General features: G+C 51.6%; 1 protein-coding gene across 2 annotated transcripts in view; it reads left to right on the forward strand.

The window, feature by feature from the left end:
* The window catches only part of RYR1 (ryanodine receptor 1), a 126,621-nt gene that overhangs the window by 34,142 nt on the left and 67,853 nt on the right, over window positions 1-24,626 (forward strand). For both annotated transcript variants that reach the window (XM_052656509.1, XM_052656510.1), the window contains exons 28-50: window positions 899-1,293; window positions 2,510-2,642; window positions 3,585-3,745; window positions 4,341-4,506; window positions 5,138-5,224; window positions 5,389-5,615; window positions 7,110-7,722; window positions 9,257-9,529; window positions 9,864-10,064; window positions 10,641-10,752; window positions 14,447-14,593; window positions 17,094-17,367; window positions 18,451-18,565; window positions 18,651-18,783; window positions 19,386-19,480; window positions 21,010-21,145; window positions 21,392-21,578; window positions 21,671-21,779; window positions 22,154-22,274; window positions 22,368-22,537; window positions 22,805-23,025; window positions 23,109-23,199; window positions 24,137-24,277. In XM_052656509.1, the coding sequence (XP_052512469.1) occupies window positions 899-1,293; window positions 2,510-2,642; window positions 3,585-3,745; window positions 4,341-4,506; window positions 5,138-5,224; window positions 5,389-5,615; window positions 7,110-7,722; window positions 9,257-9,529; window positions 9,864-10,064; window positions 10,641-10,752; window positions 14,447-14,593; window positions 17,094-17,367; window positions 18,451-18,565; window positions 18,651-18,783; window positions 19,386-19,480; window positions 21,010-21,145; window positions 21,392-21,578; window positions 21,671-21,779; window positions 22,154-22,274; window positions 22,368-22,537; window positions 22,805-23,025; window positions 23,109-23,199; window positions 24,137-24,277 (4,308 nt within the window). The remainder of the gene's footprint in view (window positions 1-898; window positions 1,294-2,509; window positions 2,643-3,584; window positions 3,746-4,340; window positions 4,507-5,137; window positions 5,225-5,388; window positions 5,616-7,109; window positions 7,723-9,256; window positions 9,530-9,863; window positions 10,065-10,640; window positions 10,753-14,446; window positions 14,594-17,093; window positions 17,368-18,450; window positions 18,566-18,650; window positions 18,784-19,385; window positions 19,481-21,009; window positions 21,146-21,391; window positions 21,579-21,670; window positions 21,780-22,153; window positions 22,275-22,367; window positions 22,538-22,804; window positions 23,026-23,108; window positions 23,200-24,136; window positions 24,278-24,626) is intronic.

Genomic DNA, 24,626 nt, shown 5'->3' on the forward strand with positions numbered 1-24,626 from the left:
GGCATCAAAGAAAGGGCACTGCTCTAGTTGTTTATGGAGTCTCCAGAAAATTTGAGTATGTCTTTTGGGTTCACAGGCCAGGCACCTGTCCCTCTCTCAGCTCCTGCCCCTTATTTAGGCCAGGTTGTTGCATTTTCCTCATCAGACTCCCTCACTATCTTTGAGAGACATTGAGAAGGCTTCCAGGGGAACTGGTTGTGTGGTCCATTCCTCCTTCTGAGTGTGGGAGACACAGGCGTGTCTCTCCAGAACCTCACAGTGTTGTCCACTTATGATGTGTGCATCTTCTGAGTGTTGTATTTCCACAAATGACAAATTTAACAAAAATTCATCTGGGGAACCTTTAAAAAAAACTCTGACCCTTCTGGGCTGCTCTTCCCAAGAGGTCTCCATAAGAAAGCAGGAGGGTGGGGCCCATGTTCTGTTCACTGATGTGTTCCTAGCACTTGGAAAAGTGCCTGGCACACAGTAGGTGCTCAGTAAATATTTGTGGAGTGGATAGATGGATGGGTGGGTGGAACAGTGGATAGATGGTTGGATGGATGGAAGAATGAAAGAATGGATGGATGAATGGATAGGTGGGTAGATAGAAGGGTGGATGGGTGGATGGCCTAGGCTGGAGTGAATCCTGTGCACAGGCAGGTTTTGAAAGCTCCCTGAGTGATTCCAGTTTCTGACCAGGGCTGCTCATGTACAAAGGTGTCCAGACAGACAGAAGGTGAATGCACCCACAGCCAGGCTGTGCGTCCCATAGGAGCTCCTCCACCCAGAGGAGTGAGTCTCTGGCTGATTCTCACACGGTGCTCTAAGGCCGAATGGTGACTCTGTGTGTAATAAGGTTTAGGACCAATGGCCCAGCCCAACCTGCTGGCTCAGCGCTTCCTGCTCCCCCCCACAGGTGACTCGTGTGGACGGCACCGTGGATACGCCCCCCTGCCTGCGCCTGACCCACCGCACCTGGGGCTCCCAGAACAGTCTGGTGGAGATGCTGTTTCTCCGGCTGAGCCTTCCGGTCCAGTTCCACCAGCACTTCCGGTGCACCGCAGGGGCCACCCCACTGGCACCCCCTGGCCTGCAGCCTCCTGCAGAGGATGAGGCCCGGGCAGCGGAACCTGATCCCGACTATGAAAACCTGCGCCGCTCAGCGGGGCACTGGGCCGAGGCTGAGGGGAACAAGGAAGGAACTGCCAAGGAGGGGACACCCGGGGGTCCTGCCCAGGCTGGGATGGAGGCCCAGCCTGCCAGGGTGGAGAATGAGAAGGATGCTACCACAGAGAAGAACAAGAAGAGAGGGTGAGTCAAGGGAGGGGCAGGGTGGGGTTTGGGGTCTGTCCTGGGACCCCTAAGTTAGGCAACTTCAATAACTTGAGAAATCCCACTGTATCCCAAAGTGGCCCCATATGTGCTAGGTGGACTCAGATTACTAAGGGATCCTATTATGTCTCAAGTGAAGGCTATTATTTCTCTGGGATACTCTAATTTCCTTGAGAATGTAAAATCGGGATGCCCCACTATATCTATGAAGAACTCCACTGTCCTTGGGGGTACCTATTGGGTCCCAAAGCTTTTCATCCAATGGACTTCATTATCTGTGAACACTAAAGGGGACCTCAGATTCTTGGTCAAGTTATCTATGCCCCCAAGGCATTCCAATGAACACCACTGGTCTTCTGAATTGGGGTCATTTCTGTGTCTCAAATATACCCCCCCCCCAAAAAATTAACTTTAAGGGAGACCCTCAAAGGGCATTAAACTTGGATTGAAACCAAATCTGCTTTTCCCCTATGGTGGCAATGATTTTCAGTGGGATGTATTTCTGTGTCTCTTGAGGGGATGTGTGGAAATGATGGGAGATTTGGGGTTGTCACAGTTTTGAGGAGACATACTGCCTGCTGGGGGCTCCAGGGATCCCACATGCCTTCAGTGTATAAGACGGTGCCACAGGGAAGAGCTGTCCTTTCCTAAATGCCTTTAGCACCTACATGAGACATGCTGACTTGGGAGGACCACTGTACACTTCCCAAGGCAACCTCCATGTTCCCAGAGGCACCTTTAAATCTGGGTAACACGACATCCGAAAACACAGAGAGCCTCCAAGGTGGACACTCCTGACGCAATTGGGATTTCAGCCCTCTAGAAGCGAGGCCTTGGGTATCAGAAATGGGGTGTAGTTAGGATGGATGTGGGGCTTTCCTGGTGGCTCAGCGGTAAAGAATCCGCCTGCCGATGCCTGCCAATGTGGGAGGCGTGGGTTTGATCCCTGGGTGGGGAAGATCCCCTGGAGAAGGAAATGGCAGCCCACTCCAGTATTCTTGCCTGGGAAATCCCATGGACAGAGGACCCGTGGACTGGGTCACAAAGAGTCGGACACGACTGAGCATGCACACACGCACACACATACGTACGTACATATGTAGGATGAATGTGGAGGCGTGAACATTGTGACGGGAGGGCTGGGGGACGGGGCTGGAGAGTGAGCCTCATGACAGCCTCTCCTCTTCACCCCTAGGTTCTTGTTCAAGGCCAAGAAGGCCGCCATGATGACCCAGCCACCAGCCACACCCACTCTGCCCCGACTCCCTCATGAGGTGGTGCCTGCTGACGACCGTGATGACCCCGAGATCATCCTCAATACCACCACGGTGCGAACCAAGGGCCCTTGGCAGACTTCCAAATGCCATGCCATAATCCCCAGTAATTGCCCTTATCTGGGGATACCCCAGTACCTACTGGAAACCACAAAATATAGTACACATCAATTTAAACCCGTTGAACCCCTAATTCCATATAGCTAAGGGCCTAAAAGTTGCAGGGAACACAATGAAGTCATGAGGCATGCTGACCTAACTCCCAGGGATCCCCAACTCCCAAGGATAAACCAACATAGACTCAGGACCCCAATATCTGCATTCAACCTTGTAAACTCACCGCCCCCAAATTTGACAGCTATTCTAGTGGCTCAGATGGTAAAGCGTCTGCCTACAATGTGGGAGACCCGGGTTCAATCCCTGGGTTGGGACGATCTCCTGGAGAAGGAAATGGCAACCCACTCCAGTATTCTTGCCTGGAAAATCCCATGGATGAAGGAGCCTGTTAGGCTACAGTCCATGGGGTCTCAAAGAGTCAGACACGACTGAGCGACTTCACTTTCACTTTCACTAGTATATTCCTGGGGGCCAGAATTCACAATAACCCCAATGTAGTTTTCAGTTCAGTTCAGTTCAGTTCAGTCGCTCCATCGTGTCCGACTCTTTGCGACCCCATGAATTGCAGCACGCCAGGCCTCCCTGTCCATCACCAACTCCTGGAGTTCACCCAAACCCAATGTAGTTTTGGGATTCCCCTGATCTGGAATATCTTCTGAGACAAATAGCCTAGTGGTGGGAGGGACCCAAATTTGAGGGTATCACAAAACTGTCTCAAAAGTTTCCCAGATCTAGAAATACATCAGTAGATACAGAAAGAGAGGGTCTCAAATGCAGTAATTTCTTGTCAAACCCCCAGAGCACACTGAGAATCCAGGGAAACCAACTAAGAGTCCCAGGGAAGCCCACTGACTGCTGGTCCCCCCTTTGCCTCTCCAGTACTATTACTCTGTGAGGGTCTTTGCCGGCCAGGAGCCCAGCTGCGTGTGGGTGGGCTGGGTCACCCCTGACTACCACCAGCACGACATGAACTTCGACCTCAGCAAGGTCCGGGCAGTGACAGTGACCATGGGAGACGAGCAAGGCAACATCCACAGCAGGTGTGGGCAGGGGTGGGGCTGTGGGGGGCAGGCACGCTGGGCACCGCCCTTTCCTTCCCTTCTCTCCTCCTGCTTATCTTCCTCCCCATGGCTCCTACTCTGAGTTTTCCCTCCTCCTCTTTTTTTTTTTTTTGGTAAATTTTGGCTGCTCTGGGTCTTCACTGCAGTGCGCAAAGCTTTCTTGGGTTGCAGTGTGCGGCTTAGTTTGCCCCACAGTATGTGGGATTTTAGTTCCCTGACCAGGGATCGAACCCACAACCCCTGCATTGGAAGGCGGATTCTTAACCACTGGACCGCCAGGGAAGTCCCCTCCTTTCCCATCTTGCCATCCTCTTTCTAGGTTACCTCCTTTCTCTGTTCTCTCCTTCTGCTCCCTTTCCTTCTTCTCCTTCCAGAATCTACCACCAGCTCCTAAGAATTCTAGCTCCGAGGGGCTCAGGGTCTGGGGTGAGGGGTTTCAGTGCTCAGGTCTGCAGGTGGTGGGTGTTTGGGGGTAGGACTCTGAGTCCTGATATTCTGGGAGCTCGGGGAAGGGGGTGTCCAGGGGTTCAGAACGCCTGGGGATCAGTGTGCTGACCACTTCTGTGTCCTCCAGCCTCAAGTGCAGTAACTGCTACATGGTGTGGGGTGGAGACTTCCTGAGCCCTGGGCAGCAGGGCCGGATCAGCCACACAGACCTTGTCATTGGCTGCTTGGTGGACTTGGCCACTGGCCTAATGACCTTTACTGCCAACGGCAAAGAGAGCAACACCTTTTTCCAGGTGAGCCCAGCCCCTCAGCATCTTAGCAATAGCATCCTCATGATCTAGCATCCCAGGACAGCCCACCGAGAGGACAGACCCAGGACAAAAACAACCTCACAACAGGCCAGAGCTGTATTATGGCTATGGGAGGGGCCTGCAAGACCCTCTACTGACATCCAGAAAGAGGGAGACAGAGCAGAGCCTTGACCTTGGAGAGAGGTCCGTATTCCATCTTGGGCTGGTGGTACCAGTCCCCACCTTTTCACCAATCAGGGAAAACCCTAGGATGGACCAGAATTCTAAAATGCTATTTTCCTTTTCAACATTTGATTATGAAAGGTTTCAAGAACACAACAAAATTAAAGGAATTGTATAGTGAGGGCCTATGTACCTCCATCACGAAGTGCAAAGTCCCAGATGAGAGGTTCCCCTGAGGAGGTGGAGGAGGTTGAGGAGGTTGGCCTTGCTGGATCAGAGGTGGTACAGTCCAGTGGCAACCTCAGGGCCACTGTGGAGCCTCCTGTGCCCTTTGGATCTGTAGGCACCAGCAGGATCAGGCTGGGGCAACTCGTCCCAGAGTTTGGGATCTAGAGTCAACACCACCTCCAGTTCTTCCTCTTCCGCACCCTGCCCTCTTTTCCCTTGCCAGGTGGAACCCAACACAAAGCTGTTCCCTGCCGTCTTTGTCCTCCCCACGCACCAGAACGTGATCCAGTTTGAGTTGGGGAAACAGAAGGTCGGTGATGGGGCGCGAATGGGGGCAGGCTGAGGAAGGAGGTGCGGGAGGTCAGGTTGAAGTGTGTGTGGCGGGAGTGCAGTCTGGGAGGTCTTCCTGGAAGTGGAGTGGCGGGATCCAGCGTACTGGGAATCCTGACCTGTGCACACCTCTGCGCCCCGCAGAACATCATGCCGCTGTCAGCCGCCATGTTTTTGAGCGAGCGCAAGAACCCCACGCCGCAGTGCCCGCCGCGGCTGGAGGTGCAGATGCTGATGCCCGTGTCTTGGAGCCGCATGCCCAACCACTTCCTGCAGGTGGAGACGCGGCGGGCGGGCGAGCGGCTCGGCTGGGCAGTGCAGTGCCAGGAGCCGCTCACCATGATGGCGCTGCACATCCCCGAGGAGAACCGGTCAGGGCCAGTTCCGGCGCCCAGGGGTGGGGCGGGTACCTCAAGCCCTCTGGGGTCTGGATCCCGCTGGGTAACCCCTCCCCACCACCTCTGGGGCTCCAGATGACGCCCCAAGAGGCCGCAGACCACCCTATTTTCTGCAGATAGCACACCAGGGGCCCTCAATCCGTTTCAGCAGGCTCAGACTCACCTCTAGAGACTCAGACTCAACCCAGGCACGGCCAGATAACACCCCAGAGGACTCCAGATCGGTCTCAGGGAGCCAGGCCACATCAAGAGTCCCACGCAACACCCCAGGGGCCTCAAGTATACCTCAGAGGGTCTTGAACATGATTCAGAGAGCCTCGGATGCATCCTAAGGTCTCTCGGGCATATGCGGGGAAACTTCAGATGTGTCCCATGGAAATCTCTAGCTCACTCCAGGGGACCCAGACGCACCCAGCTAGAGAGTATTCTCATGGATGACAGCAAAGCTTTTACAGACTCTAAATGTGGCCAGGATCTCAGACTGACTCCAGGAGGCTTCCAGCATGCTTCATCTTTCCTTTATTCACTCGTTCGACAAATAGCTCTGAGCCCCTCCTGTGTGACAACAGCATTCTGGGCTGGAGACACCAAGCCCTTGTAAACGGACATCTAGCAATGCTCAGACCTGCCCAGCAGGCTTCAGACCCACCCCAGAGGCCCCAGATGCACCCGTTTATTCATCTGTTCCTACAGCAAATATTTATGGAGCACATTTGTTGTTGTGCAGACACTCAGTCGTGTCCAACTCTTTGTGACCCCATGGACTGCAGCACACCAGGCTCCTCCGTCCTTCACCATCTCCTAGAGTTTGCTCAAACTTATGTCCATTCAGTCAGTGATGCCATCTAACCATCTCATCCCCTGTCATCCCCTTCTCCTCCTGCCCTCATCTTTCCCAGCATCAGGGTCTTTTCCAATGAGTCGGCTCTTTGTATCAGGTGGCCAAAGTATTGGAGCTTCAGCTTCAGCATCGGTCCTTCCAATTAGTATTCAGGGTTGATTTCCTTTGTGTTTAGTCCTTTTTAGGTACTGGGAATATAGCAAACAATAAACAAATGAAACAGGCAGGAATGTCCTGTCCTGATGAACTTTACATTCTGGTGGTGTTCAAATATATCCAGGGTACTCAGACTTGCCAGAGCGGGATTTAGACCCAACCTGGAATCCCACATACATCTCACAGTCACCAGATCTTTTCCCTGGACTCTCAGATCCCCAGGGTACCAGACCATCCTATAAACCCCAGATGCATCCCAGGGAGCCCCCAGATGGGTAAGGGACTTCCACAACCATCAGAAAGCCTTCTTGTCTCAGTTTCACAGACCTCACAGAATCTTGACCCAGCAGAACACTGGGATTCCCTTCTAGGGCCACCAACACCTTCCTGAGCACTCTTTGCCTCTCAGGTCTGTGTCTCCCACCTCCTCTGCTTGCTCTGTCTCAGAATGTGCCCCATCTCCACCACAGATGCATGGACATCCTGGAGTTGTCTGAGCGCTTGGACCTGCAGCGGTTCCATTCACACACCCTCCGCCTCTACCGCGCTGTGTGCGCCCTGGGCAACAACCGCGTGGCGCATGCTCTGTGCAGCCATGTGGACCAGGCGCAGCTGCTGCACGCCCTGGAGGACGCGCACCTGCCCGGCCCTCTGCGTGCAGGCTACTACGACCTCCTCATCAGCATCCACCTCGAAAGTGCCTGCCGCAGCCGCCGCTCCATGCTGTCTGAGTACATCGTGCCCCTCACGCCTGAGACCCGCGCCATCACTCTCTTCCCACCCGGAAAGAGAGCAGATAACGGTCCCCGCCGCCACGGGCTTCCTGGCGTCGGCGTTACCACCTCGCTGCGGCCTCCACACCATTTCTCAGCCCCGTGTTTCGTGGCTGCCCTGCCAGCTGCTCGAGCGGCAGAAGCCCCAGCCCGCCTCAGCCCCAGCATCCCTCTGGAAGCTCTTCGGGACAAAGCACTTAGAATGCTGGGGGAGGCTGTGCGAGATGGTGGGCAGCACGCTCGTGACCCAGTCGGGGGCTCTGTGGAGTTCCAGTTTGTGCCGGTGCTCAAGCTGGTGTCCACCCTGCTGGTAAGGACTTCCTCCTGCTTCCCTCTGTCCCGGTTTCTTCCGCTACCAACTCATCCATACATCCATTCATCCGCCCATACTTGCATACATTCCCCCTCCCAGTTATGTATCCAGCCATCCATGCATCTCTCCATCCATACACCCTTCACCTTCCCACTTATCCTTTTATCATCTACTCATTCACTTTTCCTTCCACCCATTCATCTGTCATCTATTCATCTTCCTTCCTTTTGTTCAATCATGTAACCAACCATCATTCATCTGTCCTCCACCCACCTTTCCATCCATCCCTCTGTCCATTCAGACATATCCCCATCTGCCTATCCAAAAGTTCATCATCTGATTATCCTTCCAGTCTCCACCCAATTATCTATTTGTCCACCTCTCCATCCATCCCTGCCTCCATCTATCCACCTTTCAATCTAGTTGTCCATTCATCCTTCCATTCATTCATACATCATTTCATTCACCGTTTCATCTATCCATCTATCCACCTACCCATTTATTTATTAATCTATTTTCCCTTCATACATCCAACCATCATCCTCCTTCCACTGTGCATCCATTCATCCACCCGTCCACGGATTCATCCATTCTTCCATCTTCCACCTACCTATCCGTCAATCCATGCATCTGTCTATCCATATGTATTAAGTACCCACAAATCCATCCAACCATCTACACCTGTTCATTTACCCACTCGTTCACTCATTCTCCATCCTTCTATCCATTCTTTATTTCATGTACTCTTTCATTCACTACCCATCTAATGATTCTTACCTATAAACATCCATCCAGTTTTCACACACAAATCTATCCACCCATCCATCTATCCATCCCACCCCAGTACATGGTTATTTATGCATTTATCTATTTACCTATTCACTCATGTACTTGCTTATGCATCTATCAAACCATGTATCCACCCATGTCTCTAAACATCATTTATCCTGTCATCCATCTACCCACCGTCTCTTCTTCCCCCTTTACCTTCACCTTTCAATCCATTATCCACCCATCCATAGACCTCTCCTTCACACCTCTGCTATTCCATCTATTCATCCACCCAGTCACCCAGTCCTCCCCCATTCATTCATCTCTCTCTTTCCCAACTATTTTCCCTATCATTTGCCCGCTCTCCTTCCATCTCTTAGCATCTCCATTGTGTTAACTGAGAGCTGGCATATACTGGGAGCTATGAGGGCCTGTATCAGATGTAGGATGTTTCCTGTCCCAGAGTCACAAACACTCAGGTTTGGGAGAAAGGACATTCACTTGGGAAGGGAGAGATGCTCATGTTTGGCTATGTGGTCTGGGCCATGTAGATGGGACACAGGGTATGGATCTGGGGGGATCTTAGGGAAGGTGGATGGTGGGACAGGGGGGATGACATTCCTGTTTGTAGGAGGAATTGTATCCAGTCAATACAGCGATGAATCTGGCTTGTGCTGGAGAATCAGGTCTGGGGAGTGAGGCTGGGACTTGATTATGGAATCTCGCAAGCTGCAGTGACAGAGCCATCTTTGTTCCCTAGGTGATGGGCATCTTTGGCGATGAGGATGTGAAACAGATCTTGAAGATGATTGAGCCTGAAGTATTCACTGAGGAAGAAGAGGAAGAGGAGGAGGACGAGGAGGAAGGGGAGGAGGAAGAGGAGGATGAGGAGGAGAAGGAGGAGGACGAGGAGGAAGAGGCACGGGAGAAGGAAGATGAGGAAAAAGAGGAGGAGGAGACAGCAGAGGGGGAAAAAGAGGACTTGGAGGAGGGGCTGCTCCAGATGAAGTTGCCCGAGTCTGTGAAGTTACAGGTGAGCTGGTTCTTCCTGTTTTTCCAGCCTCCATCCCTCTGGGCTGGGTCTGGTGGGGCTGGAGTCTGGACTTTGACCCAAGGCAGTGGGGAGCTGAGGAGGGGCATAAAGCAGGGGAGTGCTGCTGGCTTTGAATGAGCTCTCCGGTTTTCTTGTGGGAGGTGAATTAGAGGGATGAGACCATGGAGATGGCCGCCTTGAGGATCCAGGCAGGAGACAGTGGTGGCTCAACCCGAACAGGGCTGTGGAGTAGGGAGGGAAGGTAAGAATAGTTTCAAGGAAGTCCTCATGGTCTCACCACCATGCCGCCTACTACATGGCTATCATCCCACAGATGTGTAACCTGCTGGAGTATTTCTGTGACCAAGAGCTACAGCACCGTGTGGAATCTCTGGCAGCCTTTGCAGAGCGCTATGTGGACAAGCTCCAGGCCAACCAGAGGGACCGCTACGCCATCCTCATGAAAGCCTTCACCATGACTGCAGCTGAGACAGCCCGACGCACTCGCGAGTTCCGCTCCCCACCCCAGGAGCAGGTCCTCTGACCCCTGACCCTAGCTGGCCTTACTGTTTACCCCTCAACTTCAGCCTCTCCCCTTGCCCTGATCACGGATGATACTCAACCTCTAAATCTGACTTTGACCTCTGACCCTATTGATACACTTATCTGTTACTCTCTCGTGTGTGTGTGTGTGTGTGTGTGTGTGTGTGTGTGAGAGTCACTCAGTTGTGTCCGACTTTGCAACCTCATGGACTGTAGCCTGCCAGGCTCCTCTGTCCATGAAATTCTCTAGGCAAGAATACTGGAGTGGGTTGCTGTGTCCTTCTCCAGGGGGATCTTCCCAATTCAGGGATCAAACCCAGGTCTCCCTCATTGCAGACAGATTCTTTACTGTCTGAACCACCAGGAAAGCTCTGTTACTCTCTTACATCTCTCTGAACCAGACTTCTGAGTCACTGCAGACTGACCCTGACTCCTTTTGAACCTTTAGTTGCCCAGATATTCTTTACTGATTCATGAGCTTAGACAGGAACTCACAGTTGGATATTTGATGCTCAACCTCAGAGTTCCTGCTCTGGGGTCTCTCACTCGAATCTTTGATCTTCCCTAGATCAACATGCTATTGCACTTCAAAACTGCTGAGGATGAGGAAGAATGTCCTCTCCCTGAAGAGGTCCGACAGGATTTGCTCGAATTTCATCAAGACCTGCTGACACACTGTGGTACGAGACGAGATCAGAGAATCCACCTCCCAAACTTTCTTTTGAGACTTGTCTTGAAGTTTTCCTAAGATTTTCTGATCTAAAATATCTACAGTTCTTGTGAAGTAACTGTTGGTAAAATGAATGACTGAATGAATGAACATATTAGTGAACAGGTGGATGATGTGGAGGGATATGTTTATGTGGGTGTTTGGGTGGATATACATATGGGCTTCCCAGATGGCGCTGTGTTGTGCTTAGATACTGTTGTGTCCGACTCTTTGTGACCCCATGGACTGCAGCCTGCCAGGCTCCTCTGTCCTTCGGGATTCTCCAGGCAAGAATACTGGGTTGGGTTGCCATGCCCTCCTCCAGGGGCTCTTACTAACCCAGGTATCAAACCCAGGTCTCCTGCATTGTAGGTGGATTCTTTACCAACTGAGCCAGCAGGAAAGCCCAAGAATACTGGAGTTACCCCTTATCCCTTCTTCAGGGGATCTTCCTGACCCAGGAATCAAACCAGAGACTCCTGCATTGCAGGTGGATTCTTTACCAGCTGAGCTACCTGGGAAGCCCCAGCCACCAGGTGGCACTAGTGGTAAATAATACACCTGTCAGTGCAGGAGACCAGATTTAATCTTGGGGTGGGAAGATCCCCTGGAGGAGGAAATGGCAACCCACTCCAGTATTCTTGCCTGGGAAATTCCATGGACAGAGGAGGAGCCTGGTGGGCTACAGTCCATGGGGTTGCAAAGATTCAGACATGACTGAGCGCGCGCACACACACACACACACACACGGATGAATGGCTATCAGTTCAGTTCAGTCTCAGTCGTGTCCAACTCTTTGCGACCCTATGGACTAAAACACATCATGCTCCCTGTCTGTCACCAACTCCCAGAGTTTACTCAAACTCATCACCAACTCCCAGAGTTTACTCAAACTCATGTCCATTGAGTCGGTGATGCCATCCAACCATCTCATCCTTTGTCATTCCCTTCTCCTCTTGCCTTCAATCTTTTCCAGCATCAGGGTCTTTTCAAATGATTCAGTTCTTCGCATCAGGTAGCCAAAGTATCGGAGCTTCAGCTTCAGCATCAGTCCTTCGAGTGAATATTCAGGACTGATTTCCTTTAGGATGGACTGGTTGGATCTCCTTGCAGTCCAAGGGACTCTCAGGAGTCTTCTCCAACACCACAGTTCAAAAGCATCAATTTTTTTGTGCTCAGATTTCTTTATACTCCAACTCTCACATCCATACATGACTACTGGAAAAACCATTGTTTTGACTAGACAGACCTTTGTTGGCAAAGTAATGTCTCTGCTTTTTAATATGCCATCTAGGTTGGTCATAACTTTTCTTCCAAGGAGTAAGCGTCTTTTAATTTCATGGCTGCAGTCACCATCTGCAGTGATTTTGGAGCCCAAAAAGATAGTCTGTCACTGTTTCCACTGTTTCCCCATCTATTTGCCATGAAGTGATAGGACCAGATGCCATGATCTTAGTTTTCTGATGAGCTTTAAGCCAACTTTTCTGATGAGTTTTCTGGTGAGCTTTAAGCCAACTTTTTCACTCTCCTCTTTCGCGTTCATCAAGAGGCTCTTTAGTTCTTCTTCACTTTCTGCCAAAAAGATGGTGTCATCTGAGGTTATTGATATTTCTCCCAGAAATCTTGATTCCAGCTTGTGTTTCTTCCAGCCCAGCGTTTCTCATGATGTACTCTGCATATAAGTTAAATAAGCAAGGTGACAGTATACAGCCTTGACGTACTCCTTTCCCTATTTGGAACCAGTCTGTTGTTCCATGTCCAGTTCTAACTGCTGCTGCTTGACTGCATACAGGTTTCTCAAGAGGCAGGTCAGGTGGTCTGGTATTCCCATCTCTTTCAGAATTTTCCACAGTTTATTGTGATCCACACAGTCAAAGGCTTTGGCATAGTCAATAAAGCAGAAGTATGGCAACCCACTCCAGTACTCTTGCCTGGAAAATCCCATGGACAGAGGAGTCTGGTAGGCTGCAGTCCATGGGGTCGCTAAGAGTCGGACATGACTAAGCGACTTCACTTTCACTTTTCACTTTCATGCATTGGAGAAGGAAATGGCAACCCACTCCAGTGTTCTTGCCTGGAGAATCCCAGGGACGGGGGAGCTGCCATCAATGGGGTCGCACAGAGTCGGACACGACTGAAGCAACTTAGCAGCAGATGTTTTCCTGGAACTCTCTTGCTTTTTCGATGATCCACGGATGTTAGCAATTTGATCTTTGGTTCCTCTGCCTTTTCTAAATCCAGCTTGTACATCTGTAAGTTCATGGTTCACGTACTGTTGAAGCCTGGCTTGGAGAATTTTGAGCATTATTTTACTAGCGTGTGAGATGAGTGCAATTGTGCGGTAGTTTGAGCATTCTTTGGCATTGCCTTTCTCTGGGATTGGAATGAAAACTGACCTTTTCCAGGCCTGTGGCCACTGCTGAGTTTTCCAGATTTGCTGGTATATAAGTGAATGGACAAGTGTGTGAATTGATGGAGAGAAGAATAGCTGAATAAAGGGGTGAGTAAAGAGATGGCTGACTGGTTGGATGAATAAAAAGAAAGATGGCTTGAAGGATGGTTGGCTGATCTCTATTGTTTCTCATAAGAAGTCAGCTGATCATCTTACTGAGATTGTTTTTGTATGTGATGATTCATTTTTATCTGGCTGGCTTTCAATATTTCTCTTTACTTTTGCCTCTAAGCAGTTTGAGTACGATGTATGTAGGTGTGGAACTCATTGAATTTATCCCATTTGAGGTTGCTGAGTTTCTTAAATGTGTAGATTAATATTTTTCATCAAATTGCAGACTTTGGGGCCATTGTTTTTCTAAATAGTCTTCTGTCCCATTCTCATCGCTTTTTCTAGGACTCCCATTATGCATACATTGTTATACTTGATGGTATACCATGGGTCTCTGTGGCTCTGTTAATTTTTCTTCATTCTTTTATTAAGGCTGGATAACCTCTTGTTGTTCTATGAATCAAGTTCATTGATTCTTTCTCCTTCTATCTCAAATATGCTGTTGTGCCACTCTAATTTTTATATTTCAGTTATTTTACTTTGTCACTTCAGCTTCTATATGGTTATTTTTGTATCTATTTCTTTTTATTATTATTATTGGCTGTGTTGGGTCTTCATTGCAGTGAGTAGGGGCTACTCTCTAGTTGCAGTGTGGAGGCTTCTCTTATTTCACAGGCTCTAGGGCTCGTGGGCTCAGCAGTTGCAGCCCATGGGCCCTAGAGTGTGGCTCAGTAGTTGTGGCCCTTGGGCTTAGTTGCCTTGAAACATATGGGATCTTCCCGGACTAGGGATCGAACCTAAGACACTTGCATTGGCAGGTGAATTCTTAACCACTGGACCACCAGGAAAGTCCTGCCTCTTTATCATGAGTCTCTATTTGATGAGTCACTGTCATCATACTTCGCTTTAATACTTTAGACATGGTTTCCTTTAGTTCTTTGAAGATACTTGCAATAGTTGATTTAAAAGATAAACAATTTAAAGAATGAATAAGTGAACAAATAGATGAACATATAAAGAAATAAATGAAAAACCCCATGAACACACACACACGAGTGAGAAATGAATGCGTGAATATGTGAATGAATAAAGAAGTAAATGATTCAGCAGATTAATAAGCAAGCAGATGAATGACATGCCTTCCCTTCTTGTCTACCTCCAGGAATTCAACTGGCGGGGGAAGAGGAGGAACCAGAGGAAGAAGCCACCCTGGGCAGTCGCCTGATGAGCCTGTTGGAGAAGGTGCGGCTGGTGAAGAAGAAGGAGGAGAAATCGGAGGAGGAATCACCTGCCGAGGAGCGCAAACCCCGTGAGCACTGGGGCCACCAGGGAAAGACAGGGGTGGGCCAGGCAGCCCTGTGCTTAGGGAGCTTCTGGGTACAAGACAGGCCCCAGGAGTGGCACGAGGGATGGGTAAGTGGTATTAATGAGAGAGGAGGAGAGGAGACGGGGGTGAGAGAGGAGGCCTGCTGGAGGTGTGGCCCAAACACGGGTGCTGCACAGTGTGTGTGTTGAAATAGTGTGGCGCAGGACTGCCAGAGGGGAGCCACACCTCCAACCTAGGACTGGGGGCAACTCCTGCACCACCGTGGTTTCCAAGGCTTTTCGGTTTTTTTTTCTTTTATTTCTTGGTGAAACAATTACTGTGCTGAGGGATAGGAAAACAGTCATGATAAATGTTGGGCCAGTAGGTCATTATACAAACTATGTATTAGCACCATATAACAAGGACAGAGTCCCTGACATTGCTACAGAGTTTATTCTATAACATTTCATAAATTATTGGACGAATTCTGGGCCAGGCACTATTGTTAGACCAATATATTGCTTCATGGCAAATATAAGGGGGAAAAGTGGAAGCAGTGATAGATTTTATTTTCTTAGGCCCCAGATCACTGTGGATGGTGACTGCAGCCATGAAATTAAAAGACGCTTGCTCCTTGGAAAGAAAGCTATGACAAACCTAGTTAGCGTATTAAAAAGCAGAGACATCACTTTGCCAACAAAAGGTTATATAGTCAAAGTTATGATTTTTCCAGCAGTCATGTATGGTTGATTCACAGAGTTGATTCACAAAGAAGGCTGAGCACCAAAGAATTGATGCTTTTGAATTGTGGTGCTGGAGAAGACTCTTGAGAGTCTCTTGGACTGCAAAAAAATCAAACCAGTTAATCCTGAAGGAAATCAACCCTGAATATTCATTGGAAGGACTGTTGCTGAAGCTGAAGCTCCAATACTTTGGCCACTTGGTGTGAAGAACTGACTCACTGGAAAAGACTCTGATGCTGGGAAAGATTGAGGGCAGGAGGAGAAAAGGGCAGCAGAGGATGAGGTGGTTAGATAGCATCACTGACTGAATGGACATGAATTTTAGCAGAGTCTGGCGGGCTACAGTCCATGGGGTCACAGAGAGGTGGACACGACTGAGCGACTAAACACAGCAAACTCCCTGGAAGACAGGGGAGGACAGAGGAACCTGGCATGCTACAGTCCGTGGGGTCACAAAAAGTCAGACACAGCTTAGTGACAAACAACAACAAAGAGTCAAAGTCTCTACCTTGAAGGAGTTTAGAATATTACAAAAGAGATATATATGCACACACCATAATGTCAAATGACCATAGATGCTAATAAGAAAAATGAAGTTGAGTAGGGGAGAAAGAGGGACAAAGATGGAAAGGTTAGAATGGGGGCAGAAGATGCAAAGATTTGGGAGAAGATAGTTGGTACAGAAAGAATAGCCGGTGCAAAAGCCCTGAGGCAGGAACATCCTTGGTGCATTTAGAGGCCAGCATGGCTGGAGCCAAGTGAGCAGGAGAGGCGCTGAATATGAAGTCTGACGTGATGGGTCCAGAGTGCATAGAGCAGATGGACGGAGGGTAGGACATGTCCCAGGTCATCATTCAGTGCCAGTGCAGGAAGGTTTCTCCTAACTCTGAGACATGGGAAACATCTATCTTCTTTCCCAGAAATCCTGGGAAGAAAAAGTGCTGGGAGAGAAAGAGAGACAGAGAGAGACGTGGATGCTGGATGTAAGGGAAGAAAGTCCTGGGGAAATCACCAGGGAAAGAAAACAGTTCATTTTTGACATTATTTTCAAATGCCACCAATGTCCTCACAGTTTCTCTTTGTGTCTGTCGTCTCCCATGAGGAAAAACTGGCTGTTTTTGGTTTTCTTTGGCCACATCTTGTGGCACATGGGAGCTTAGTTCTCTGCCCAGGGATCAAACCCCATACTTCTTGCATTGGAAGCACAGAATCTTAACTGCTGGACCACCAGGGAAGTCCCAAAATTGCCTGCATTTTTACAGAACAGGGGCTTCCCTGATAGCTCAGCTGGTAAAGAATCTGCCTGCAATGCAGGAGACCTGGGTTCAATCCCTGGGTTGGGAAGATCCCCTGGAGAAGGAAAGGCTACCCACTCCAGTATTCTGGCCCGGAGAATTCCATGGACCGTATAGTCCATGGGGTGGCAAAGAGTCGGACACGACTGAGCGACTTTCACTTCACTCTACAGAACTAATGGAATTACCATTTGTGCTTTTAAAGATGCTCCTAATAGCGCTCTAGTACTTTGTATCTGGTGGTACCCATTCTTTTTCCCCTTGAAAAGGGGCCTCTTGTGGTCTGGGTATAGGGTGAAGATGACAAGGAGACTCTTAGGGCCATAGAACAGAGTCTGCCAGCATCTGCCCAGTCCTGGCAAGGGTAGCAACTGAGAAGCCCTTTGGCAAGAAAGGCTCCTCTTGCATTGTTCTGGCTCATAGCCCTGTCCTGGAAGCCCGTTCAGACCCTGTGTCCCTTCCCAGAGTCGCTGCAAGAGCTGGTGTCCCACACGGTGGTGCGTTGGGCCCAAGAGGACTTCGTGCAGAGCCCTGAGCTGGTCCGCGCCATGTTCAGCCTCCTGCACCGGCAGTACGATGGGCTCGGGGAGCTGCTGCGCGCCCTGCCCCGGGCCTACACCATCTCCCCCTCCTCCGTGGAGGACACCATGAGCCTGCTCGAGTGCCTCGGCCAGATCCGCTCACTGCTCATCGTGCAGATGGGCCCCCAGGAGGAGAACCTCATGATCCAGAGCATCGGGTGAGACCCCCGCCTTTCCCCTACTGAGCCTCTCCGCTTCCCTGTTGAAGCCCCTCCCCTCCCCGCTGAAGCCCCGCCCCTCCTCCGCTGAGTCCTGTCGCTCCCCTACTGAGCCCCTGCCCTCCCCTGCTGAGGCCCCTCCCCTCGCCTGCTGAGCCCCGCCCCTCCCCTGACTCAGCTTGTCTTCGCGGGAAGGGACCGGAGCCCTCTGGGCTCCAGCTTGTCCCCGCCTCACGTCCTCTGGTTGCAGTAACGTGCCTGTCCCCACTTCTGCCCAATCCTAGAGGTGGTGTGCTCCTCCCAGCTGCTAGACTGTCTCCCCTTACCTCTCCACTCACTCCTGGGGAGCCTCTCCTACTTGCCTGTGACTCTTGGCACAAGATTTGCACCCTTTGAGCTTCCATTTCTTTATCTGTAAACTAAGAAAAAGCCACACCTACGTCTCGGAGTCGTGGTGTGGCTTCAGTGAGCTGGTGTGTTTTTGTGTAGTCGCTAAGTTGTATCCCACTCTTTGGCAACCCCATGGACTGTAGCCCAATCCCATCTGTCCATGGGATTGCCTCGTTGTCCCAGGCAAGAATCTTGGAGTGGATTGCCATTTCCTTCTCCAAGGGATCTTCCCAAGCCAGGGATCAAACCCACATCTCCTGCTTGGCGGGTGGATTCTTTACCACTGAGCCACTTGGGAAGCCCAAAGCAATAATAATAGGTTTGAGCACTCACTCAGTGTCAAGTGTGCCTCGTTCATTCACTCAGCAAGCATCTGTTGAGCACCTACTGTATGCCAGGCCCTTTCTAGGCATTTGGCAATACAACATGCAACAAGCTAAAGATGTCTGCCCCAGGGGAGCCCACCCTGGATCTTTGCCTGGTTTTCTTGTCTGTGAAACAGGGATAATTATAGTTCCTGCCTTCCAGAGTGGACATGAGGCTTGGATGAGTTCAGATCAGTAAAGGGGGCGGTGCTGGGCACAGACTAGGAGTTCAGTAAATGTGAACTCTTACCACAGTCGTGGTGATGGCTCCCCCAAGGGTCTGGGGGCTCTCCATGGACTTGACCCCATGCACTCGGCCTGTCCACAGGAACATCATGAACAACAAAGTCTTCTACCAACACCCGAACCTGATGAGGGCACTGGGCATGCATGAGACAGTCATGGAGGTCATGGTGAACGTCCTTGGGGGCGGTGAATCCAAGGTAAGGGGGCTGTGTGGGCCAGGGAGCTCAGGGGAGGGGGCCAAGGCAGGCAGGCACTGACCACTGGCCCACCCTACCCACCCAGGAGATCCGCTTCCCCAAGATGGTGACGAGCTGCTGCCGCTTCCTCTGCTACTTCTGCCGCATCAGCCGGCAGAACCAGCGCTCCATGTTCGACCACCTGAGCTACCTGCTGGAGAACAGTGGCATCGGCCTGGGTGAGCAGCCCTGAGCCCACTCCTAGCAGTCCATCCAGGCCGGGCCCCACCCTCCGCAGGCTCCCTCAGTCACTCAACAAATGTGTGTGTGTGGATGCTAAGTCACTTCAGTCGTGTCCGACTCTTTGTGACCTCATGGACGGTAGCCCGTCAGGCCCCTTTGTCCATGGGATTCTCCAGGCAAGAATACTAGAGTGGGTTGCTATGCCCTCCTCCAGGGGATCTTCCTAACCCAGGGATCGAACCCATGTTTCTTATGTCTCCTGCATTGGCAGGCAGGTTCTTTACCACTAACGCCACCTGGGGAACTCAACCCACCCCAAATCTGGCCCTGTAATGAGTAGCGCTGGGGACACCCAGACAGCCCTGGGCCTGGCCCTCATGGGGCTCACAGTGGAGTGGGGAAGACAAACTCATCCTGGACCGAGACAGCTTGGACTGCTCAGGCCTGGGATGGGGAAGCACGGGTCAGAGGAAGCATGTGACCCAGGCTGGGAAAGAGGTGGTCAAGGAAGTCTTCTTGGAGGAGATGAGATAAACAAAAGTAAGACAGTCAGCCAGGCACCTCTAATGAGCATTCTCACTGCCTCTCACCCCCACAGGCATGCAGGGCTCCACTCCCCTGGACGTGGCAGCTGCCTCTGTCATCGACAACAACGAGCTGGCCTTGGCGTTGCAGGAGCAGGATCTGGAGAAGGTATGGAGGGAAGAGGCCTGGCCCGTACCTGACCTCTTGGGGCGCCTGCTGATTTGGGATACACTCTAGGGGTGCTGTTGTGCAGGGTCCAGAACTGAATCACGAGGGGAATAATCTCAGGGAAGGAACAGGACCTAGTCACTCAGTCATGGTGTGTGTGTGTGCGTAGTCGTTCGGTTGTGTCTGATTCTTTGTGACCCCAGGGCTGAGTGAAAATCCACGCCCCACCTCCCCAGCCTTGTGGCCTTGGCACGTTTCTTGGCCGTCTGTGCTCCCTGCTTCTGTGTGTAGCAGTGAAGAGCAAGGGCTATGGAGTTCAGCAACTTAGGTTCAACTCTCCACACTGCCCCCCTTTGCTGTATGGCTTTGGACTAGTGACTTAATTCTCCAGGCTTCCATCTCCTCATCTGTAGAATGAATATAATGGAAACAGTTTCATGTAGTTGTTCTGAAGATTAAATGAGTTAACCCACAAAAGCACTTACAAAACCGTACACACTCTCTGACAGTTAAATAATTTATTTAACAAATGTTTATTGAGCACCTATTATGTGTCAAGACTGGTCCAAGGCAGTAGGGGTATGACAGTGATTGAGATGGTCAAAAATCCTTGTCCTTGTGAAGCTGACATTCTAGTTGGGAAGATGGAAAATAAACACGATGAATAAGTAAAATATATGGTGTATTAGGGCTTCCCAGGTGGCTCAGTGGTAAAGAATCTGCCTGCCAAGTAGGAGCTGCGGGAAATGCATGTTCGATCCCTGGGTCGGGAAGATCCCCTGGAGGAGGAAATGGCAACTCACTTCTAGTAATCTTGTTAGGATGATTCCATGGACAGAGAAGCCTGGTGGGCTTCAGTCCATGGGGTCGTGAAGAGTCCGACACAACTGAAGTGACTGAGCTCGCACACATGCATGGTGTATTAGCTAGGGACAAGTTCAAGGAGGAAAAAACCAGAGAGAAATATCAAGAGTCGGAAGGGTGTGCCCAAATTTAGACAAGAGTGGTCACAGAAAGCCTCAGTGAGAAAGTGATAGTCAGGTAAAGTTCTGAAGGAGACAGGGGCCACACGGACATGGAGGGGGAAGGAGAGCATTCCAAGCTGGGAAGGAGCCAGTGCAAGGGCCCTGGGGCAGGAGTGAACTCAGCAAGTTTGATAAACAGCAAAGAGACCAGTGTGGTTGTAGCAGAGGGACACAGGGTGAGTGCTCGGAGGTGAGGGCAGGAGGTGACAAGGGCAGGCTATATGGAGGGTCTTTGGGCATGGCCCTAAGAGAGATGGCATCACAGTATTTGCAGGGTCCCTCTGACTGTGTAGGGAACAGACTGGGGGTTGAAGGGAACAGTGAGCCCGGGAGAAGGTGGCTGTGATGGTCCAGGGGGGAGATTGATGGTGGAAGATGAGGCTTATTGGCTGAGGGATCCAGAGACAGTCGGATTGCAGAGGTCCCGGGGCAGACAGGGACTTGTGCCTTGGGGAGAAAGGTGGTGTGGGTCGAGCCCCTGGGTGAGCCTCCCTCTACACTCAGGTGGTGTCCTACCTGGCTGGCTGTGGCCTCCAAAGCTGCCCCATGCTCCTGGCCAAAGGGTACCCAGACATCGGCTGGAACCCCTGTGGTGGCGAGCGCTACCTGGACTTCCTGCGCTTCGCTGTCTTCGTCAATGGTGAGGCGGGCGGTGGCGGTAACAGGGTGGGAGGCTGGGGGCCGTCACGGGTCAAACCTCCCTCGGGTGTGGTCCATATTCTAAGCCACAGGCCTGGCCTGGGCAGGGGTGCCTCCTAGTGGGCATAGGGCAGGGTCCAGAGGTCAACGGGGGCCTGGAGTTCACCCTCGAGGTGCCAGGTTGAGGACTGCCCAGGGAGGAACCCTGGGCAGTGGCTCAAGAGGCCTCCTGACTCTGTGCCAACAGGCGAGAGCGTGGAGGAGAACGCCAATGTGGTGGTGCGGCTGCTGATCCGCAAGCCCGAGTGCTTTGGGCCTGCCCTGCGGGGTGAGGGCGGCTCGGGGCTGCTGGCCACCATCGAAGAGGCCATCCGCATCTCCGAGGACCCTGCGCGGGATGGCCCAGGCGTCCGTAGGGACCGGCGGCGCGAGCAGTGAGTCTCCCGACCTCTCCTCGACAGAACAAACCACCCTCCCCAAGCCCCTTGATGCCGCCCCTTCCTCACATCACCTCCTTCCCTTGCAGCTTTGGGGAGGAGCCCCCCGAAGAAAACCGGGTGCACCTGGGACACGCCATCATGTCCTTCTACGCTGCCTTGATTGACCTGCTGGGACGCTGCGCGCCAGAGATGCATGTGAGACCTGAAGCCTGGGCTGGGGCACAGGGCATGGCCAACCTTGAACCTCTTCTTTCAGACATTCAGCGACACTGATTCAGCTCTTGCTGTGTGGGTGGTCCTGGGCCAGGCAACGCTGGGAACACACCAATAACCAAGAGAGCCTGTGGCCCCACTCTCATGGACCTCCCAGTCCAGTGGGGGAGACCAGGCAATGAGAGCCGGGGTTGTCAGGGCTGCAGGCGAACAGCGCAAGCGGAGGAGTCAGGGCTGGAAATTCTAGCATTCACTCAGGGTACAGGGTCCTACTTATGTGCCAGCGGGTCAGGAAGGGATGGAATGACCAAATGGGGCGTGGGGTGCCTGATGACATGCCCACCTCCCCTCTCCAGCTAATTCAAGCCGGCAAGGGTGAGGCCCTGCGGATCCGCGCCATCCTGCGCTCCCTTGTGCCCCTGGACGACCTCGTGGGCATCATCAGCCTCCCGCTGCAGATCCCCACCCTGGGCAAAGGTGCAGAGGGGCAGGACTCAGCAAAGGACTGATGCTGGGGAGGAAGCAGAGGGGCCCCAAGGGCAGCCCTAATCCCAGTCTCCTTGCCCACAGATGGGGCTCTGGTGCAACCAAAGATGTCAGCATCCTTTGTGCCCGACCACAAGGCGTCTATGGTGCTCTTCCTGGACCGAGTATATGGCATTGAGAACCAGGACTTCCTACTGCATGTGCTGGACGTGGGGTTCCTGCCCGACATGCGGGCGGCTGCCTCGCTGGACACGGTGAGTAGGCTGGCCACCCTCCCAGCCTCCACGGTTGAGATGGGTCATGGGAACGCCTGCAGAACAGTCTAATCTGGATAATGAGGGTTCATTAATTGACTCCTGGACTTTTGTATATGTTTGAAATTTTCTTAGTCCAAAGTAATAAGGGTAATAGAGACTGGGAGGAGCAGGTTTGGGGCAAAGATCAGAGGCCCGGGTGGTTGAGTTGCCAGGGCAACCCCAGGAGCATGCACGGGGACCTGATGTCCCCACCCTGCGCCCCAGGCCACTTTCAGCACGACGGAGATGGCGCTGGCGCTGAACCGCTACCTGTGCCTGGCGGTGCTGCCGCTCATCACCAAGTGTGCGCCCCTGTTTGCGGGAACGGAGCATCGCGCCATCATGGTGGACTCCATGCTTCACACGGTGTACCGCCTGTCACGCGGCCGCTCGCTCACCAAGGCACAGCGCGACGTCATCGAGGAATGCTTGATGGCGCTCTGCAGGTGGGGCGGGACCCGGGTGGGCGGGGCTACGAGCGAGGCGGGCCTTGGGGAGAGAGAACCCCGTCCTGTGCGTGTCCCCGCAGGTACATCCGCCCGTCCATGCTGCAGCACCTGCTGCGGCGCCTGGTGTTCGACGTGCCCATCCTTAACGAGTTCGCCAAGATGCCGCTCAAGGTGAGGGCAAGCCCTCTTCAGCTTGCATATTTCCATGCTCCACCCACCGCCTTGCTCTATGCTCTGACTATGGAACTTTTTAGTATCACATCGTCTGGGCCGCTTAACCTGCAAACGTTCGGGCAGCAGGCGTCATAGAAACTTCTTTAATATTCTTATTTGCATACTAGGATTCCCAGGTCGTTCACTTTGCTTCATTGGTGCCTCTAGCACTCCCTAATTAGAATTTAATTCGCCCAACAGTGAGCCAGCCCCCCTTAGTCAGCATATATTTGTGTGGGGCGCACCACTTTTCCTAATCAGTATGCTTATTCGCGTGCTTAGACCACCAGCCTTCCGCTATTCAAATGAGAGCATTTATTTGAATCAACAGTACCACAGCTATCCTGCATATTTGCACACTGTCTCGTCTATTATTTTTTCATTTGCATGCTTCTTTGCCTAAGGAGATACCCCCAACTCACATATCTTAACTATTTTGCACAATACATTTAAATCACCCCTATTTTAAATTTACATATTGGATGGTAGAGGCTCTCTCCCCAGTTACCATATGTTTGCATGGAGTACTGAGTATGTTTCTACTTGCCATGTTAATTCACATAAGGACAGATCACTTCATCCTTATGCCCATTTGCACACAACCCTTCCCGTGGATTAATATCCGCATGCTTATTCGCGTAAAGCAACACCAGGAAAATCCAGGTTTGATTTAATGCCCATCCTGATTCTGAATAAGAGTGCCAAATTTACATAATAAACTGTCCAGGATCACTTCCCAATATGCATACCATTCTCTTATTAGCATGTCATTCGCATGATCTACAGCTCCTTCATAACTTAAAATCAGTGGCACTCTGGGCCTCCCTAGGCCTTCATTTGTCTTCCCCTGTTTATGTCCCCCTCATTCGTGTGTCCCCCTCTTGCTCCCACCCAGCTCCTCACCAACCACTATGAGCGCTGTTGGAAGTACTACTGCCTCCCCACAGGTTGGGCCAACTTTGGGGTCACCTCGGAGGAAGAGCTGCACCTCACTCGTAAACTCTTCTGGGGCATCTTTGACTCGCTGGCCCATAAGGTCTGAGCACCCAGGGCTCCTGAAAGAAACCTGTTTGGAGGGCTTGGGATCTGAAGTCAGGGACCCAAAATGAAATTCCCAGTTTGGGGGTTCAGGGAGGGAAGCAGTTCTGCAGGTCTGGATCTAGGAGGATCTATGAGTTGGGTCTCTGGTTTGAATATCATGGAAGAGGGGATGGGGGACTCTAGTTTGGGGGCTTGGAGAGTATTAATTAGGGGTGCTTTGAGAGTCCAGGTGGGTCTGAGGTTTGAGTTTTAGAGTGAGACCATACTTCAGGTCTGAGGGCTTAAGAAAGAGGATTGATTATTGGAGGGGTGAATTTGAAGTCCTGGGGCCCCAGAATTGGAAG

This window comes from Budorcas taxicolor, chromosome 18 (assembly GCF_023091745.1).
Source record: "Budorcas taxicolor isolate Tak-1 chromosome 18, Takin1.1, whole genome shotgun sequence".
Lineage (NCBI taxonomy): Eukaryota > Metazoa > Chordata > Mammalia > Artiodactyla > Bovidae > Budorcas > Budorcas taxicolor.